The sequence below is a fragment of the Spermophilus citellus genome, assembly GCF_964194105.1.
Source record: "Spermophilus citellus genome assembly, chromosome: 1".
In the NCBI taxonomy this organism is placed as follows: Eukaryota; Metazoa; Chordata; class Mammalia; order Rodentia; family Sciuridae; genus Spermophilus; species Spermophilus citellus.
Window position 1 is genome coordinate 192503654 of NC_138182.1, and position 21307 is coordinate 192524960.

Genomic DNA, 21307 nt, shown 5'->3' on the forward strand with positions numbered 1-21307 from the left:
GCGAGATTAAGTTGCTGAGGCTGGCCTCAAATTTGCTATCTTTCTGCCTCAGTCTCTGGAGTAGCTACTAGTACAGGCTTGTGCCACCGTTCCTGGTTCTTACAGCTGTTTTTTGAGTTAAACCAGATTATGCTTGTAAAAGTACAGAACCTGTCACCAAGTAATCGAATGTTACCTTTCTCCCGGCTGGGGTGCAATGAAGGGAGATAAAGAGGAAGAATTCTCCGTAAAGCGAGAGATACATCCTCTTACAGTGCTTCGAGGAAACCATCCATCCTTCTTAGACCACAAACATCACTTTTATCTCATGGCACAGAATCTGCCCAGAAACTACACACTATTTGCCAGCCAATCACATCACCCCGAAGGAATATAGTATTGTCCCTTCTCAATCTTTTCATGCCCTTACTTTCATCCCCAGCTTTCCAGTCTACTCAGGTGAGGGCTCTCTCCCTGCACTTCTTGCTCTAATTTTCTGGCCTCAGTAGCTTTTGGCTAAAAGAGAACGTAATTGTTTCTTTTTTCCCCCCTCCCTGTTCACTGTGATGGTAAGAGAAAGATTTCTGATTGGTTGTTCTGGAGTAAGAACTAGCCAATGACAGTCACTCTTTTTCGGAGCAAGGGAAGCAAGTATTATTGCTGATGATTGGTCGAAGTGGCCCGAGTCAGGAAAATGGCTGCGAGTACCTCTGTAGTCCCAGTGGCGGTGACTGTGACGGCGACGGTGATGCCCGGCCTATCCACGAACGCAGATTTCTCAGATTTGCGGGAAATTAAAAAGCAGCTGCTGCTCATTGCGGGCCTTACTCGAGAGCGGGGCCTTCTGCACAGTAGCAAATGGTGAGATGTCGGGGTCGGAGGGGACCAAGGTTGGATCCTTGGCCTTGGGGGCTTCTCAAGCTGATCCAGTTTGTGTGCGTGTTCCAGGTCCGCGGAGTTGGCCTTCTCCCTCCCCGCGTTGCCTTTGGCCGAGCTGCAGCCGCCGCCGCCTATTACAGAGGTAAGAGCATCTTCACAGTGAGCGATCCTCGCCAAAGCAATGTGCTTGAAGAGGCACATTGAATGCCCTGTCCCTGGAGAGGAGCTAACCGTTTAGCAGCAGTGTTTGCTAGAGGGAATACAAGCGTTTAAAGAGCTGGGTGGCATAAGTGGTTTTTATCCGTGGTGTTTTCTTGTTTCGTTTTGGTTTTGGTTTTGGTGGTGCTCTTACTTTAAGCCAGAGAGACCACGTATACAATCATTGCTTAAGATTTCAGCTTTTGGGATTTTGTGGCCCAACCTAGAAAATACTCAGAGATGAGAAAAAGCAAAAGTTTTCGCAACAGCTTGGGACTGTTCTTACTCTATTGTTTGATCCGCATTGCAAAATGTGTGTGGGCTCTGGGTTCAAATCTAAAACTAATGACTTTTGGCAATTTACTTAACCTCCTGAGCCCAGTTCTTTTATCTGAAAATGAGAATAATAATGACTACTTTGGGGGGGGGGCAACTTAGGGAATTAGATAATATCAGGCACTGAGTAAATACCGGACTCAGTAAAATCAGGTATTCTCAACATTCCCATTCATAAGAGAGAGGTGGCTTGGTAGGGTGAATATTTTGCATCTATATTCCATTCATGTTCTTTGCTCCTGTCATCATTGTTGTCAAGTGAATGCTAAGTGACAGCCTTCCATCTATAGATAATATTAACAATAGTTGGGTTTTCAAGATTAATTAAGACAATAGAGGTAAAATTTTTATTTTTATTTTTTAGAATTAAAGGTAAAACTCACTCTTGTATGATTGTTTTGAGTCAGTGTGATTTATATCTCTTATTAGCTTTTACTTCCCTGTGACTATTGTCACAGTGCCCAGGCACATTGTTGGTCCTGAATAGAATAAAAATTGCTGAATGAGTAATAAAGCACAATGCCAGGTGAGACATAGAGCCTCAGAAAATAGTCCTTGCTCCTAACAGTTCATATAACACAGGAATTTTATAGACATTTCAGAAACCTAACCATTATTGAATTATTAGAAAGTAATAGCTATTGGTGCTGGGTATTGCATGCCTGTAATCCCAGAGACTGGGGAGGCTGAGGCAGGAGGATCACAAGTTCCAGGCCAGCTTCTGCATTTTAGTGAGACCCTTCTCAAAATAAAAGGGTTGGAGCTGTGACTTAAGCAGGAGTGAGGGTGTGGGGGGTGATATTAGCTATTGGTTAGTTTCAGCTTACTTTGAGTATATTGATTTAGCAGCTTCTTTTTTAAATTGTTGGGCATTTAGTGTTCTCTGGGGAGTGGCCCTAAAAAATGCCAGAGAAACATATTAATCTCATTTAGCCTTGATCCAAAATTTAAACTAGAGTAAACCTTAAAACATTGGTCTTTAAAGAATTACTGAAATTGAAGATTCTTTTGCTGTGTTCAAATCTGTGTAGTAGCCATTTGTTATATAAACATTCTTGCCAGGTGTGATGGTGCACCCTGTAATTGCAGCAGCTCAGGAGGCTAAGGCAGGAGGATCGAAAATTTGAGGCCAGCCTTTGAGACCCTGTCTGAATTAAAAAATGAAGAGGGCTGGGATGTGCCCTTGGGTTCAATCCCTGGTACTAAAAACAAAACAAAATGATGTGATTGGTACTAACTGTGGCTACTTAAAAACTTAGCTTTAATGCTAAATACGTCTGAATCATGTAGTGTGTAACCTTCATTAGAACATTCTAGGTTCTCATAAGCAAGAATGAAAATATAAAGCTATATAGTTCAAATAGTAAAACTTTGTGGACTTTGTGGATTTTTGTTGTTGTTTGTTTGTTTTTTGTTTATTTATTTTTTTGGGGGGGGGGTTCTAGGGAATGAATCCAGGGGCACTTTACCATAGAGCTATATTCCCATTCCTTTTTAAATTTTTTAAAAATTTGAAACAGGGTCTTGCTAAGTTCCTGAGGGTCTAGGTAAGTTGCTGAGACTGGCCTTAAACTGCTTCTGCCTCCTGAGTTGCTGGGATTACAGGTGTGTGCCACCAGCCCTGGCAAAATAGTAAAACTTTCAAATGTGTATGAAGAGTTATAAATGTTTTGTGTATGATCTATAATATGTATGTTTGCACAGTGTTGTGTAATTGGAATGATTTTTATCATAATCCATTTTTCCCTGAATATGCCAGTTGATTTTTTCCCCACAACTATAAAACAGTGACTATTTCTTATTTGGCAAGGTGTAATGCACCAGTACTGCAAAAACAGAGAGAGACAGGTGCATAATGAAGGGAGGGGTTCAGTGGAAAAGAAATAAGCAGCTGGTGAGTAGAATGTGAAAGGGACCTTCAGAATCCTAAGCTGAATGGCAATATTTAGGACATGTTGATCCAGTGAAGAAAATGCTAAATATGTTGTGATTCTACTTCCGTACTGGTGATATTTGGGTCAAGATGGATAAGAAGAAATGAAGTTTTTCATGTTTTAGTTAACTCATCCCTAGAATTTGGGTGATCATACATTTTTCTTTTTTTGTTACCTGGGATTAAACCCAGGGGCATTTAAGCACTGAGCACCCCAGCCCTTTAAAATTTTTTTATTTTGAGACAGGGTCTCACTAAATTGCTTAGGGCCTTGCTAAGTTATTGATGCTGGCTTTGAGCTTGTCATTCTCCTGCCTCAGTCTCCTGAACCACTGGGATTACAGGTGTGCACCTCTGTGCCTAGTATGTTTGTAACTATGTTTTTAACTTAAATGTGTTATGAATTATAATTGTATTTTATTTTTTTAAGTAATTTTTTTAGTTGTGGGTGGACACGATATCTTTATTTATTCATTCATTTATTTATTTATTTTATTTTTTGAGAGAGAGAGAGAGAGAGAGAGAGAGAGAGAGAGAGAGAGAGAGAATTATTTACTTTAGATTTTTTCGGCGGATACAACATCTTTGTTGGTATGTGGTGCTGAGGATCGAACCCAGGCTGCACACATGCCAGGCGAGCGCGCTACCGCTTGAGCCACATCCCCAGCCCTATTTATTTATTTTTATGTGGTGCTAAGGATCGAACCCAGCGCCTCACACATTCGAGGTAAACACTCAACCCCTGAGCTACAACCCCAGCCCCTATAACTGTATTTTATGTTGTCAACAATGCTAACATATGATAAGACTTTGTTGAAATACAGAAAATATAAGTGATCACACACTTGTATTGTACTTATGTAGGAATTTTAAAAAGACGAGAAGGAAGAGAATGCCACATATGAATGCTGGACATTTTAAGTGACTTTTTCACATTTTCCTCATATCAAATCTGTAAGGTCAATATTACTTATTCTACTTTACAGAAGAAACAGATGTTCAACTAGGTGTGGTGGCACACTCCTATAATCCCAGTGATTAGGAGGCTAGGGCAGGAAAATTCAGGTTTGAAAGCAGACTGGGCCACTTAGTGAGACCCTATCTAAAAATAAAAAATAAAATTGACTGTTGAGACTCTGAGTTGATTTTTAAATTTATAGCTCAATGCTGAAGTGCCCTTGGGTTCAGTTCCCCTCCAACCTCCCCCAAAACTTGCCAAAAAAAAAAAAAAAAGAAAGAAAGAAAAGAAAAAGGAAAAGGAAAATGCATGCTCATGAAACAGAGACCAAGAATCAGAAAATGAATTCAGGTCCTGAACACAAAACCATTTGCAACTTCCTAATGACATTTGAAGAAACAATATAAGTTTCTGAGTATGTTGATTTAGTGGTTTGTTTTGTTTTGTTTTGTTTTGTTTTGTTTTTTGGTACTGAGGATTGATCTCAGGGACACTTTACTACTGAGATATACCCCCAGTCCTTTTTATTTTTTTATTTTGGGTCAGAGTGTCTCTAAATTGCTGAGGCTGACCTTGAATTTGAAGTATTCTTATCTCAGCTACCCACCTTGCTGGGATTATAGGCATTGGCACTGCACCCAGCTATGTGTGTTGGTTTAATTTTTAAAATTTTTGTCTTTTGCCAGGTTTTGTGTTGCATACCTGTAATCCTAGCTACATGGGGCTAAGGCAGTAGGATTGCAGATTCAAGACCAGCCTGGGAAAAGTTAGTGAGACCCTGTCTCAAAGTAAAATAAAAGGAATGGGGTTATAGCTCAGTGGTAGAGTGCTTGTCTAGCATGTGTGAGGCCCTGGGTTTGATTCTCAGCACCACATATAAAAATAAATAAATAAATAAATAAATAAATAAATAAATAAAATGAAGGTTTATCAACAACAACAACAACATAATATTAAATTTAAAATAAAATGAAAGACTTGGTATGTAGTCCTAAGGTTCACTGCCCAGAAAACAAAAACAAAAAGAAAAAAGAATAAAAAGGGCTGGGGATGTAGCTCTGTGGTAGAGTACCCCTACATTCAATACCTAGTTATTTAAATAAAAAAAAAAATGTTTGTGTGTGTGTGTGTCTTTGTCTTTTTCACCACCTTTTTATTTGAAAAGTATTTTGGAAAGAAGTAGTTCTTTCCAAAGAAAGAACTTGCCTGGTAGTACATATATAAAAATGCAGCATGTATACATCTACATATGTGTTAGCTTTCTGAAAATAGAAAAAAAAATCACTTTTCTTATATCTTGAAATTACTGAATATGTTTCTTATGTTTGAACTTTTGTTGTCCTATTTTCAGTTATTTACATGGACTTGTCTCTTTTCTAGGAGGATGCCCAGGATATGGATGCTTATACCCTGGCCAAGGCCTACTTTGATGTTAAAGAATATGACCGGGCAGCACATTTCCTACATGGCTGTAATAGCAAGAAAGCCTATTTCCTATATATGTACTCCAGATATTTGGTGAGGGCAATTTTAAGGTGTTACTTTGCTTTCAGTGAAGCATTCATATTTAGAATTAAATAGAAAAATCCCAACCTGAGTTGATTTTTAAATTTATAACAGTGGGGAATGGTGGTGCATGCCTATAATCTTAGTGACTTGACAGGCTTAGTCAGGAAGATTACAAGTTTGAGGCCAGCTTTGGCAACTCTGTGAGACCCTGTCTCAAAATTAAAGGGCTGGAGATGTAGCTCAGTGCTTATGTAAAGTGCCTCTGGGTTTAATTCCCAGTACCAATAAATAAACTATTCAGTTTTCACTTTATTTGTAGTACATTTGTTGTTTTGTTGCATGGCTGTTAAATTGTAAATGTAAAGGGCAATACAACTATTTAATTCTGGAATATTATGAATGTATTTTGCTACTTTTTTTTTTTTAGTTATTTTATGTGTGAACAGATCTTTTAAAATATTTTATAAGGCTGGGGGTGGCTCAGTGGAAGAGTGCTTGCCTATAATGTATTTATTCATTTATTTATTTATTTTTATGTGGTGCTGAGGATTGGGTTTGATCCCCAATATTGCAAAAAAAAATTATATATATATGCTTTATATATTATATACACAAGTGTAAGCATTTATAATGTAATGTAATCCTTACATTACAGGTGTAAGGATTTAGGGATGCTTAACCACTGAGCTACATCCCCTGCTCTTTAAAAAAAAAAATTTTTTTTTAAGTATTTATTTTTTAGTTGTAGTTAGACACAATACCTTTATTTCACTTATTTGTTTTTATGTGGTGCTGATAATTGAACCCAGGGTCTCACATGTGTGAGGCAAGCACTCTACAGGATCTTGATAAGTTGTCCAGGCTGGCCTCCAATTGCAATCCTCCTGCCTTAGCCTCCCAAGTAGCTGGGTTTATAAGCTTGTAACACCAAGCCTGGCTGGATTCCTATATTTTTAATTATTTATAATTATTTACTGTACTTAACTACTTTGGTACTCAAATTATCCCACATTTAGGCAGTGGGAGCCCCCAAATGATTGTTTGAAATTAATGACCAAAAGCAGATGCCATTTTTGTTGGACTTGAACTCTTGGGTAGCTTTAAAACATGTTTCAGAATAAATTGAAAAAAGACCTACCTACTTGTTGAATTTCTTTTACAGTCTGGAGAGAAAAAGAAGGATGATGAAACTGTTGATAGCCTAGGTATGAATTTTTTTTCTCTTATCTCTTGGATTAAAAAGTAGCATTGCAAATTTAAGTGCCTGTTGGAGCCAGTCAGGTAATATAACTGGACTGAGATGCATTGGTGCAAATTGCAGAGCACATGGCTTATCTCATGTACCCTGTTGGCACCCAGCTTCAGCTGAGGGCTGCCTTGTGGCACTCTGGGCCTGATGTTATTAAGGCCTTCTTCCTTTGGTCCTTCTTTGTTTCCTGAAGCTAAAAACTCAGATTTTTAATTGAGGCTTCTGATTTTTAGACAATGATAACTAATTCAAATTTAAAAACCCAACAATTATTTGGGTGTAGGACTGCAGACCCATTATGAGTATTTGCTGGAGGTTTCAAGTATAACCTTCAGTTGAAACTAAAGGGAATATATACATCTATGAAAATGAAAGCCAGTATCCTTCTCTTAGATCAGAGACTGTTTCTTTCCTAGGCCCTCTGGAGAAAGGACAAGTGAAAAATGAGGCTCTTAGAGAATTGAGGGTAGAGCTCAGCAAAAAGCATCAAGCTCGGGAACTTGATGGATTTGGCCTTTATCTGTAAGTGGTATTTATAGTAATTTGGAACTTTCTATATCTTTTTTGTGTGTGGGTGAGTGTGGTACAGGGAATTAAACACAGGGCCTCGCACATGCTAGGCAAGTGCTCTACCACTGAGTTACATCCTTGGCTATCTTTTTTATTTTGGGACAAGGTCTAACTAGGTTCCCAAGGCTATCCTCCAACTTGTGATCCTTCTGCTTTAGCCTCCTCAGTAGCTGGAATTATAGACTTATGCCAGTGCACCCAGTTTCTATAATATATTCTTGAGTAGAGGGGAGATATTATAAAGCATTAACTTCTCCTTCTTTCTTTCCCAGGTATGGTGTGGTGCTTCGAAAACTGGACTTGGTAAAAGAGGCCATTGATGTGTTTGTGGAGGCTACTCATGTTTTGCCTTTGCACTGGGGAGCCTGGTTAGAACTCTGTAACCTGATCACAGACAAAGAGATGGTAAATTGAGATGATCCTTGTGAAGATCCCTCTGCTTCCAATGTAATTGGGGGGTGGTGAAGTTTTGCCCATATGACCTCTTTAGCTAGCTCTTTGCTGTGTCTTTAGTCCCTGTCACAATTTCAGAATTTAGATCTTCATTGGATGATAACTAGATCTTGCTCAGTAGCTGCTGTTGGATTCGAATCCATTGATATTGGAATGTTTTTTGTATTCATGTTTTGACATTCAGGTTTTCCTATAACTTGTTTTATGGAATAAGTGTTATAGTTTCTCCTCTAATTCTAGTGATACCATAGGAAAGATTTCTCTGATATCAAGGATTATACTAAAACATATTTTCAGGCCTCTTTTGAGATATCATGGATTCTGTAAATATTTAGAGATTTATTAGTGAAATAATGTATATGAAACTGCTTTATTAACTGCAATTGCTTTATTAGTCACTGTTAGAAGACTTTGTCTATGATGTTCATTCTGCTATTCTTCAGTGGCTAATGGAAGCAACAACACAATTCCTTTTGTTGGCTTTAAAGAGCCAAAGTAATGATTTATGCTAAAAATCTGTTCTGAGATCTGACCTTTGTTTACTTATGTTCACCTAAATCTAACTAACTCCTAGATTTCCACTGAAAGTTTTACCTCTGAACTCAAAATATGCAAAACCAAATTTCTCATCTTGCTTACCAAATTCTTCTTGCTATCTTGATATCTCACTACGTTTGCTGTTTCTCAAGACACTCACATCTTGACACCTCAGAGTCATATTTATTTGTCTTTCCCTTTCTCTTATTTTCCTTAATCTAGTCAATCATGAGACAGTGCCATGATTGCTTTCTTGTGTACATCTCTTTGTCTTGGTTCTCTTTGTCATCTCTGTTATCTCAAATTTGAATTACTTATAAGTAATAGATACTTTCTCTCTAGCTTTCCCATTTTACACTTAACATTTCAAAGTCATCCTACATATTGTTTCAAAATTTATTCTTGGCATGAATGACACATCATCATGTCATTCTCTTGGCAGAAATGTATAGTAGTTTCCTGTTGTACCCCATTATCTGTTACATGGTAGGATCTACCCTACCAGCCTAATCTTATTTTTCCTCTTTTTCTGGATATAGCTTCCTCAAACCAAGCTGGTTTCCTCATCCTATTCACACACATCATATCTGTTTTGGCCCTACTTAGGTTGTTGCCCTTGCCTCGAATGTTCTTAATTTTCCTTCCCCTTTTCTCTATTTAAACCCTACCCATTCTCTAAGACTCACCTTTTCTTTAAAGCCTATTCTCGGTAGATCATTCTTCCCTAATTGTGCTTATAAGCCATATTCACTTAGTTGGATTACCCTGTACTCATTATTAGGTGCTTTAATAAAATTTTAGTGGTAAATCCCTTTAGACAATAAAGATCGTTCCTTGATTTTCATTTGGGAGAGAGGTCAAATTTTATTAAGTGTGTCCCTCTCTCTCCTGCTGCCAGCTGAAGTTCCTGTCTTTGCCAGACACCTGGATGAAAGAGTTTTTTCTGGCTCATATATACACAGAGTTGCAGTTGATAGAGGAGGCCCTGCAAAAGTATCAGAATCTCATTGATGTGGGCTTTTCTAAAAGCTCATATATTGTTTCCCAAATTGCAGTTGCCTATCACAATATCAGAGGTGAGTGAATAAGGACAATGAAATACCCTCAGACCCTGATAGGTGCACTGTGTTGTTTTCTGAACTTGCTATGTTCTTTCTGCAGATATTGACAAAGCCCTTTCCATTTTCAATGAGCTAAGGAAACAAGACCCTTACAGGATTGAAAATATGGACACATTCTCCAACCTTCTTTATGTCAGAGTAAGCTGCTTCTCTTGCTTGGGTTTGATTAAGCTCTTTTGTATTTTAGTCTCCTGGATTGGATTGTTACCTGTTTGTGTTAGCTATAAGAGAAATTATTTAGAGAACCCTTTTCCATGACTTAGATTTTTTTTTTCTTTTTTCTCCCCAGAGCATGAAATCTGAGTTGAGTTATCTGGCTCATAACCTCTGTGAAATTGACAAATACCGTGTAGAAACATGCTGTGTAATTGGTAAGAGTTAACTACATTTTTTTCTTTTAAGACTTATTTTTGTTATAAATATCACAAATGTAAAAATAACAGCAGTATTAAAGTGTCAAAGATGAAAAAATTATGTATCAGAGAATATGAAAGCTTACTGTTATCCCACCCTAAGGTTGTTTGGTGAATGTGACTCCAGAATGTTTTTTGTGTGAATACCAAAAATATGTGTTTGTTTATAGTGTGTAAAAACTAATCATTATATATACTATACTATATACTGTATCGGTATTAGCCTGTCTTATATCCACTAGGTATTGTGTAATAAGTTTTGTGTAATAACCTATTTTTGTGTAAATACTGCTTTGTAGCTTTTTTTTTTAAACGATATATGTTTGTCATCTTTCCATATTAGTACATTTTGATTTGTTTTACTTTTGATGATAGTACCTTGTTTTTGGTGTTGGGGATTGGATCCAGGGCCTTCCACAAGCTAAGCATGCACCCTATCACCAAGCTATGCCATCAGCCCTTAGCATCTTATTATCTCTTTCTTTCTTTCTTTCTTTCTAAATATTTATTTATTTGTAGTTGAACACAATAACCTTTATTTATTTATTTATTTTTATGTGATGCTGAGGATCGAACCCAGGGCCTTGTACATGCAAGGCGAGCGCTCTACCGCTGAGCCATAACCCCAGCTCCTTATTATCTATTTCTATTAAATATTTCTGCTTAATAATTTTGTTTATTGATTTATTTTTTTGTGGGTGGTGCTGGGAATCGAACCCAGGAGTACTCTACCACTAAGCTACATCCCCAGCCCTTTTTTATTTATTTATTTATTAATCTGTTTATTTATTTATTTTTAAAATATTTTTTTAGATGTTGATGGACCTTTATTTTATTCATTTATGTATATGTGGTGCTGAGGATCGAACGCAGTGCCTCACACATGCTAGGCAAGCGCTCTACCACTGAGCCACAACCCCATCTTTTTATTTTATTTTTTTGGTATTGGGGATTGAGCTTAGAGGTACTTTACCACTGAGCTACATCCCTAGTCCTTTGTATTTTTTGTTTTTGAGATAGGATCTCTCTAAGTTGTTGAGGATCTTGCTAAGTTGCTGAGGCTGGCCTTGAATTTGTAATCTCCTGCCCTCAGCCTCTGGAGTTGCTGGGATTACAGGCATGCACCACCATACCAGGCTTTATTTAGTAATTTTTTATAATATAAATTGTGACTAGTCTTTGTTAATATAAATAAAAATTGCTTTAAGAAACATCTTTATGCATATACATTTGTTTTTGGATGCTTGAACCTATTTTTGTGTAATAAGTTCCTAATCGTAAAAGCCTAGATCAAGGGTGTATGTGTTTGTTTTATACTTCAATATGACTAAAAAGTGTGTTAGAATTTCCAGTCCTATGAAAAGAGATGAGCGTGTCTGTTTTCCTGTACCTGACCATCTCTTCTCTACGGTATTGATGATTTGGGCTAGATAGCTTTTTTTTTTTGGAGGCTGTCCTGTGCATCATCGGTATTAGCATAGCCTTGTCTTATACCCACTAGGTATTGGTAACTTCCTTTCCCCAGTAGTTATAAGTAAAAACATTTCTAGATGTTGCCAAACACCCTCTTGAGGGTTGAGAACCATAACCCTGTATAGGCCATCCTATGTGGCCTGATAATCAGTGGATATAGACAAGTGAATGACTACTCCTGGAGAAAGTAAGCATGGTGGGTTTTGATTGAAAGACTCTGTTTTCTGAAGATGAAAGGAATACCTGTTCCTGGATCTTTGGTCACATTATATCAAGATCATACATTTGTACCTTTCTAGGTCAGGATGTTATTAATAAACTAATGGAATTTCAGTTCATCAGTCATTTGATTAAATACTTTTAGCTCTTGAAGTTATGGTCTATAAAGCAAAGTAAATATTAACAAAAATATAGTAAGTCCTTTGGGAACACAAATAGGCAAAGAACAAATGGTCTTTTCAATATCAGAGTACTTTGAATGAACTATAATGTACATTAGGTAAGGGTGGAACTCCAGTTTATTTAGAAATGTCTCTTGATATCTTCTGTGTGCCAAGTCACTATGCTTTGTATTGCAGTACCTACCCTAATTGCCTACTGAAGAAGACTAATAAGAAAACAACTATCAGCAGGTTGAATGTTATAATTGAAGTGAACGCAGAATGCTAAGGGAGTACATTATGAAAGGTATCTAATACAGTCTGAGATTAGGGAAGGCTCATTAGAGGTGATATTTGAATGATGGGCAGGAACAAAAGAATTCAAAAAGAGAGGAGAAGGGTTGACTCAGAAAGAGTATCATTTGACCAGAGGTTACAGACATTGTATCTGAAAATAGTTCATTATGCCTGGGCATTTTGTGAGAGGTAGGAATGAACAAATTTCAGGTAGCCTTTTGTACCCAATAGGTATCTTCTGGAGGATTTAACTAGAGAGTGATGAAAGTGGTCAGATTTTTATTTTGGAATAACAACCAGAAACAATTGTGCTGGGAGGATTAGAAAAAGGGCAAGAGTAGAGGTAGAGAGACCAGCTAGGAGACTCTTGCTGTAATCTTGTGTAGAGATGATGAGAGCCTAAGCTGACACATTGGCAGGAGGAGTGGAGAGGCTATTGGACTTAGAAGATATTTAGGAAGTAGAATGAACAGGAATTGGTGATTGGTTAACCAGATTGATAATAGTGACTTTTACATGATGAAAGGAAATAGAGGTAGAGGAGATAATGAATGATTCCTTTTTTTTTTAACCTGTTGACTTGAAGCCATTTGAAATCAAAGGAGAACCCTAATATAGTTCTAGAGATAATTGCAATTGGTATTTTCAGTATGTCCTTCCAGACTTTTTACATGTATATATGAATGTATGTGTGATTTTGTATGAGATTTAATCACCCTAGGTTTATCAAATATTAATATTTTGCCATATTAAAAGACCTTTTTTAAATATTTATTTTTTAGTTATAGTTGGACACAATATCTTTACTTAATTAATTTATTTATATGTGGTACTGAGGATTGAACCCAGGGCCTCGCACGTGCTAGGTAAGCGCTCTACCACTGAACCACAACCCCAGCCCCTATAAAGACTTTTTAAGAAAAAAAAAGGGGGTTGGGGGAGATATGCCTAAGAAGAATAATGATTAAGGAGTTTCTTGGGGTTTTTTTTGCTTTTGTTTTATTTATTTATTTTTCTTTTTTTTTTTTTTGTAGTTGTAGATGCCTTTATTTTATTTGTTTTTATTTTTATGTGGTGCTGAGGATCAAATGCAGTGCCTCACACATTAGGCAAGCGCTTCACCGCTGAGCCCCAACCCCAGCCCATGCTTTTGTTTTATTTTTAATCATTCAATGAAATGTTCTTTTTTCCCTCAGTATATCCGTAATGCCCAGCAAAATTACTGATATATAGTCAATAAATGTTTGTGGAATTCAGCCCACCTACCTTAAAAATTTAAGAATAGGGAACATTAGGTATGACAAAAAATGAACTTCATTTTTCATATTATAGCCAGTGCAGAGAAAGTGGAAAGGAGAAAGAAGGATGGAGAGGAAAAAAGGAAACTGAGGACCTGAGAGAATGAAACAACTTGAGAGGAGATTGATGGCAAGAATTTCCTACTGGTTTAGTCCTTGCTTCTGCTTTTACGTCTTGACATGAATTGTTTCCTTCTGCACTTGTTTAGGAGTCCCAGTCACTTTCTCTAAGAGCCAGCATTATATGTATATCTTGGCATAATTAAGATTTGAACTCTAGACCCAGACTGCTCAAGTTTATTTATTTTATTTTTTGTGGTGCTGAAAATTGAATGCAGGGCCTTGCACATGCTAGGTAAGCAATGTATTATTGAGCTACATCCCAGCCCAGACTGTGCAAGTTTAAATCTGAATTCAGATTCTTTTTTCCCCCCTGTACTAGGGATTGAACTCATGGGGACTCTGCCACTAAGCCACATCCCCAGCCTCCCCGCTCCCCTGCCTTTTTTTTTTTTATCATTTATTCTTTAGTTTTAGGTGGACACAATACCTTTATTTAGTTTTTATGTGGTGCTGAGGATCGAACCCAGTGCCTCATGCATGCTAGACGAGCGCTTTTCGTCTGAGCCAACCCCAGCCCTCCTCATCCCTTTTTGAGTTTTTATTTTGAGAGATGATCTCACTAAGTTGCCCAGGCTGGCTTTGAATTTGTGATCCTCCTACCTCAGCCTCCTGAGTGACTGGGATACAGGCAGGGGCCACTGTACCTCACTAGGTTCTGATACTAAGTAGCTGATTTTGGACAGAGTTCTGTGCTTTAGTATTTTCATCTATAAGGGGAGAATAATAAATAAAACCTTCTTTCATGTAGTTGTAAAGATTTAAAAAATAAATACATATCCAAAACTTACAATACTGGAAATTGCCAGAAAAATTATAATCATTCATTACATTTTAGCTCTTACATCTACTTAATCCTTATGCAGAACTTGCTAGTTCTGTCTTCCCTAATATCTCCTTTGTTATCCTGACTTCTTTAACTACTGAGTCTCATACCCTTGCTATCACTAACCTACCTCTTCTTTATTACAAAAGTTCACCTTTGGGCACTCTGCCTAGATCTGCTTACGCTTCCATTTCTGAATCTGAGTCAGTGGCAGAAGCAAAGATATCCTTGTGTAGGACATAAAGTCCTCCATCCCGCTTTTTTCTAGATGAACATGAAATTGAGTTTAAACTTAAATAACCAGGTACAGAGTACAGATAAATTATATAATTGATTTCTCCTTAATCAAACTAAAAGGCTTGAGGGTGGACAGATTTAAAAGACATATATGGAAGACTTGGGGGTTTTTGGTTAGCTTATCAAAATGGAATCACATTGTGTAATTACTCTATAATTTCTGTTTTTTACTTGATAGTTTATTTAATGTTTCTTGTAAGTGTATGTATGTGTAAATGTGTGTGTGTTTGTGTATCTAAATCTATTTTTTAATCTAATTTATGCACATGCAATTAATACAATATATAAAGGACTTTTTAAAAAAAATTTTTAAGTTGTAGTTGGACTCAGTACTTTCATTTTATTTATTTATTTTTATGTGGTGCTGAGGATCGAACCCACGGCGCCTCACATGTGCTAAACGAACATTCTGCAGCTAAGCCACAACTCCAGCCCATAAAGGACATTCTTTTAAGTACAGGTTTTTTTTTTTTTTTTTTGCTTGTTGCATTCTTTACCCTTTAAGTTATTGTATTAACATGTTCTCATACCACATTAGAATATATACATATATGCAGGGTATAATGGGCTACTTGCTTAACAAAAGTAGGATCAAATTTTATACTAATGTTCTGCATTTTACTTTTCTCATTAGATACCTCATGAAAATTCCTCCAAGTCTTGGTATAGCTCTAATTTATTCCTTTAAAAAAATAGCTTTATTGGGGCTGGGGATGTGGCTCAAGTGGTAGCGCGCTCGTGTGACATGTGCAGGGCGCTGGGTTTGATCCTCAGCACCACATAAAAATAAAAAATAAAAGATGTTGTGTCCACCAAAAACTAAAAAATATTTAAAAATTCTCTCTCTCTCTCTCTCTCTCTCTCTCTCTCTCTTAAAAAAAATAGCTTTTTGGGCTGGGATTGTGGCTCAGTGGTAGGGCACTCGCCTAGCATGTGTGGGGCCCTGGGTTTGATCCTCAGCACCACATAAAAATAAATAAATAAAATAAAGATATTGTGTCCAACTACAACTAAAAGATATTAAAAAAAATAGCTTTATTGAGGTATAATTTACATAGCATAAAATTTACCTATTTTAAGTTTATAGTTAAATGAGTTATAAATTTACAGTTTGGAATCATCATCATCATAGTCCAGTTTATAATATTCCATCATCTCCAAAAGTTATCTTGTCTGTAGTTGGTCCCATTCCCATCTCCTGGCAACCATTTCTATTTTCCAGGTTTGTAGTTTTGCCTATTCTAGGAATTTGATATAAATGAAATTTTGCAGTAGTCTTATTGTCTGACTTCTCTCAATTAGCATGTTTTTGAAGTTTATCGATGTTGTTGCAGATATCAGTAGTTCTTTTTATTCCTGAGTAATATTCCATTGTTTGGATATACCACTGTTGTTTATCTATTTGCCACTGATATAAGATGAATGGCTTTTAGGTTCTTAAAATAAAATCTTTCCCAGAATACTAAAGTCTTTTGCTTGCTTTTTTTGGAACAAGTGATTAGAATTGCCTTGATTCTTGAGGAGGGAAAACTCTCTGAGCTCTATTTTTTTTTAACCCTTAGGGATACTTCCTTATAAACTTAGGCTTGAAGGGATATAGTTTGAAAACCACCAAGCTAAAGTATACTATTGAAATTTCATATACTATATTAAGAAAATGAGTATATAAATGCTATTTCCAGATGAGATTAATGAAGAAAAACTTGCAGTGTTTGGGAACAATTTTATTTTTTATACTACAGGGAATTCAGCCTAGTGGTGCTCTACCTATGAGCTATATCTTCAGCCCTTTAATTTTTATTTTGAGACAGGGTCTTGTTAAATTGCCTAGGCTGGGCTTGAACTTGAGATCCTCCTGTCTTACCCTTCTGAGGTGTTGGGATTATAGGTGCATGCCATCATACCCAGCTGGGAACACATTTGTTTGTGTGTGTGTGTGTGTGTGTGTGTGTGTGTGTGTGTGTTAACCAGAATTTGTGATAGATTAACTATATTTGCTAAGGGAATGATAATATTCCCCTTGTTTAAAATTTGGCTTTTCTGCAAAGTTTCATGCTTACCTGGTAGAATGTTATTTTAGAAGACTTATTTTTACCCTTCTACCTTCATATATATATAAAATATTTTTTATTTTATTTTTTTAAATCAGGCAATTATTATAGTTTACGTTCTCAGCATGAGAAAGCGGCCTTATATTTCCAGAGAGCCCTAAAGTTGAATCCTCGGTATCTTGGGGCCTGGACACTGATGGGGCATGAGTACATGGAAATGAAAAATACATCTGCTGCTATCCAGGCTTATCGGTGAGCATCTAGTTGGGGGTTGAGGATTGCTGTGTTGTTAGGAGCCTCAGTTGAACCTGCAAGTTTCTAGTCTTGATTATGCTTTCTTAACATTCTTTCATTTTCATTTCTTAGACATGCCATTGAGGTCAACAAGAGGGACTACAGAGCTTGGTATGGCCTTGGGCAGACCTATGAAATCCTTAAGATGCCATTTTACTGCCTATATTACTACAGACGGGCCCACCAGCTTCGGTAAGTCTGGTCACTTTACAATGTATCTGGTGTGGGAAGGGCTGTTTCAGTAGCTATTCATGAATCACAGAGAATGGTTTTGGCTTTTGGAGACCTGAATTTAAGCTTGCTAAAGCTGTTTGGTCATTTTTATTTAATGTCTTCCACTAATGGGTTAATAGTACAATTATGAACACAAAGTAACCTAATTATATGAAGTATTAGAATAAAGGTCAAACCTTGCATAGATTTGAAATAGTGGTGCTAGTTCCTCAATGGAAGACTTCAGTTATCAATAAAGTCTTTGCACAAACTACCTATTCCTCTTCTTTCTTAGGCCCAATGATTCTCGTATGCTGGTTGCATTAGGAGAATGTTATGAGAAACTCAATCAACTAGTGGAAGCCAAAAAGGTACCTGAAATTGAGGTCTGGAGAATTTGAGTGGAAATCTGCTGTTTAGATACAGATTGGGCTATATGTGCTCTAATGTTCCTTTATATTGATCTATGTGTAAGGAAAAGTCTGAATATTTACAGGTGCATAGGCTAAAAAAAAAGTGTGCTGAGATCATTAGTGGGAATGCTGTTTATAGCCTGAACCTATTAGAAATGGCAAAAATGTCTTGTATTTTACAAATCTGAACTCCTAGGAAGCTTGTAGGACCTTTCCCTTTATGTGATTAATGATGGCACATGGGACGATGGTCAAAGTAACTGGTTTAATTTTTTTTGACAGTGTTATTGGAGAGCTTATGCTGTGGGAGATGTGGAGAAAATGGCTCTGGTGAAACTGGCAAAGTGAGTGAAAGGAGAGAAATACTATTGATATTTCTGTTGTCCTTTTTTTTTTTTTAATATTTATTTATTTTTTTTTAGTTCTTGGCGGACACAACATCTTTGTTGGTATGTGGTGCTGAGGATCGAACCCGGGCCGCACGCACGCCAGGCGAGCGCGCTACCGCTTGAGCCACATCCCCAGCCCATCTGTTGTCCTTTTTTTAATATTTATTTTTTAATTGTAGTTGGACATAATACCTTTATTTTGTTTGTTTATTTTTATGTGGTGCTGATAGTCGAACCCAGGGCCTTGCACAGCACTCTACCGCTAAGCAACAATCCCAGCAATGTCATTCCTCTTTTTTTTTTTTTTTTTTTTTTTAATATTTATTTATTTATTAGTTATTGGCGGACACAACATCTTTGTTTGTATGTGGTGCTGGAGGATCGAACCCGGGCCGCACGCATTCCAGGCGGGCGCGCTACCGCTTGAGCCACATCCCCAGCCCCTGTCATTCCTCTTTGAAGGGGAAATAGTTTTCCCTATTAAGCAAGGGATCAAGATGAATTGAAAAAAGTAAATGAATGGGTGGGGTATATAGCTCAGTAGTAGAGTGCTTAAATGGCACATATGATCCCTAGCACTGCATTTAAAAAAGAGAGAGAGGGCTGGAGATGTGGCTCAAGTGGTAGCTCGCTCGCCTAGCATGCGTGATGCACTGGGTTCATTTCTTAGCACATAAAATAAAATAAAGATATCATGTCCACCTAAAACTAAAAAAATAAATAAATATTTTTTTTAAAAAAGAGAGAGGGCTGGGGTTGTAGCTTAGTGGTAGAGCACTTACTTACCTCACGTGTGAGGCACTGGTTCAATCCTCAGCATCACATAAAAAAATTAATATAAAGGTTTTTTTTTTTTTAATTGCAAAGAAAAGAGAGAGAAATGACATTTTTGTGTTAGAACAGTCTAGGAAAACTACGTTAAGGATCGATCTCCCTCAAAGAAAAAATTAGTAATAGCTCAAAATAGTTGGAAAAGAGGTATTTAAATGCAATTTAGTTTCTCCCAGTTTATTTATAGATTCTTAAATCTGAATTGCTTGGTTTATTTTTCAGTCTCATTTTCAGTATTACCAGGGAATTTTTATGAGGTTGTATACCCAGTTTAAATATTTATTCGTAACTCTCCCTCCGTTGGTAGTGGTAAAGTAATGGTTTTTGCCATGTTGAGTATCAAACTCAGGGCATCACACTTGCTAGGTAAGCATCCTACCACTGAGCTATGTACACACCTTTTTTAATTTTAAGACAGTGTTATCTAGGCTGGCCTTGAACTTGAGATCCATCTGTCTCAGCTTTCCAGGTAGCTGGGATAATAGACGTCCCACTGCCCACCCCCAATCCTCAGCCTTTTTTTTTTTCTTTCTTTCCCTTGTGCTAGGGATCAAACTCAGGGCTTAATGCATGCTAGGCAAGTGTTCTACCACTGAGCTATACTCCCAGCCCCTGAATCTAAACTTTATTACAGTAACTGTAACATCTTGTGTGTGTATTGTCATTTTTTAGAACCTAATTATATTTTTGTCACTCATTTGCTTAGAGGTCTGATTTGTATTTAAAGCCAATTTTCTTTTGTAGGCTTCATGAACAGTTGACTGAGTCCGAACAGGCTGCCCAGTGTTATATCAAATATATCCAAGATATCTATTCCTGTGGGGTATGTGTCATAACATGAGAGTTGTGTTGCCAATCTTATTCTTACCATCTCAGACATTTCTGCTTTCCTTGTCTAGGAAATAGTGGAACACTTGGAGGAAAGCACTGCTTTCCGCTATCTGGCCCAATACTATTTTAAGTGCAAGCTGTGGGATGAAGCTTCAACTTGTGCCCAAAAGTGTTGTGCATTCAATGATGTACGTATCAGTTCTTTCGTAAAGGGTTTGGATTTGAGGCTAGAATGTATGATCATTACCATGATGTATAGGTGAAAAGTGGGTATGAATATCAGTGGAAAGCCTTCTTTGATCTGTGGAACTTGTATATCATCGTTGTCTTAATAACCTGTTTTTGAGAATAGCCTTGAATATATTTTGAAACAGTTTCCTGACTTTCTTTCAGACCCGGGAAGAAGGTAAAGCCTTGCTCCGGCAAATCTTGCAGCTGCGGAACCAAGGGGAAACTCCCACCGGCGAGATGCCTGCTCCCTTTTTTCTCCCTGCTTCATTGTCTGCTAATAACACCCCCACACGCAGAGTTTCTCCACTCAACTTGTCTTCTGTCACACCATAGTTGGCTACTTTCAAGTTAGCACTTTGCTAGACCCATATTAAGCCTTACCTTCATGTAAAGAATGGCCATGTCTGTCCTTCCAAGGACTGCAGCTCTTTTTGTTTCTACAGATGGAAATAGCTCCTTGGGGACAGTTTATATAATTACCTTCAGAGGCAGATAGAAGAATACTGGCAGAAACAGATTCTTTTGCCAGTTAGAAGCACTTCTATCTCCCTTCTATTCAGAGTGGCTGTCAATCTTGGCCTTCTTCTCAGTGCCCTTTCTCTCCACCCCCATTAAAACATACCTTTTACAGCACTTTAGCACAGGCAATGCTACAGGAACAAGGTTTTAATGCTGCTGGGAGTGGGACAGGCAAGAAAGGGAGAAGTCTGCCACTCTACCCTTTTCTGGCAGTAAGGGCACTAAACTACCCTAGGAAGGAGTCAGGACACTAGACAGAAATGACTCCTTGAATTTGCTGAGTTATGATCCCTATTTCGATATTAGAGATTAGGTTTAAACAAAGTGGAGCTATACATTTGTTCTTAACCTAGGAGACATTCTTCAAGACAATTTTGAAAAGGAATCTGGAAATAACTTACTAGGATTGAAGGGCAAAAAATCTCCACCTGAACTATTGATGACCCTTCCTAAGGGCAAAGATGGCTATAGCACTAGCTATACCTCTACCAAAGCAAAACAAGAATTACAGATAATTCATGGACTTTTGAAAATAACATTTTTGACTATATTGAGAATAAACTTAATTCATGCTGGTTTTAATAAATTTTTGATATAATTGTTTTTTTCCTTCCTATCTCCAAAAGAATACATTTTATCAGCCTTATCTGTCTAGACTGGGTAAAGGGAATCATTTTTGTGGTGCTCTTGGAGGATTTCAGGTCTGTGC

The 21307-nt window shown here is 37.3% G+C and overlaps 1 protein-coding gene across 1 annotated transcript; it reads left to right on the forward strand.

The window, feature by feature from the left end:
• The first annotated feature begins 655 nt into the window (after nt 1–655).
• CDC23 (cell division cycle 23) lies at nt 656–21195 on the forward strand. Its single transcript, XM_081291468.1, has 16 exons — nt 656–840; nt 928–1000; nt 5664–5801; nt 6955–6997; nt 7458–7563; nt 7884–8016; nt 9500–9677; nt 9763–9860; nt 10012–10093; nt 16976–17129; nt 17244–17363; nt 17680–17755; nt 18080–18141; nt 19762–19840; nt 19917–20036; nt 20242–21195. Exons 1-16 carry the CDS (start codon nt 674–676, stop codon nt 20410–20412), a joined length of 1800 nt encoding a protein of 599 aa, XP_081147594.1. The 5' UTR covers nt 656–673; the 3' UTR covers nt 20413–21195.
• The last annotated feature ends 112 nt before the right edge of the window (nt 21196–21307 follow it).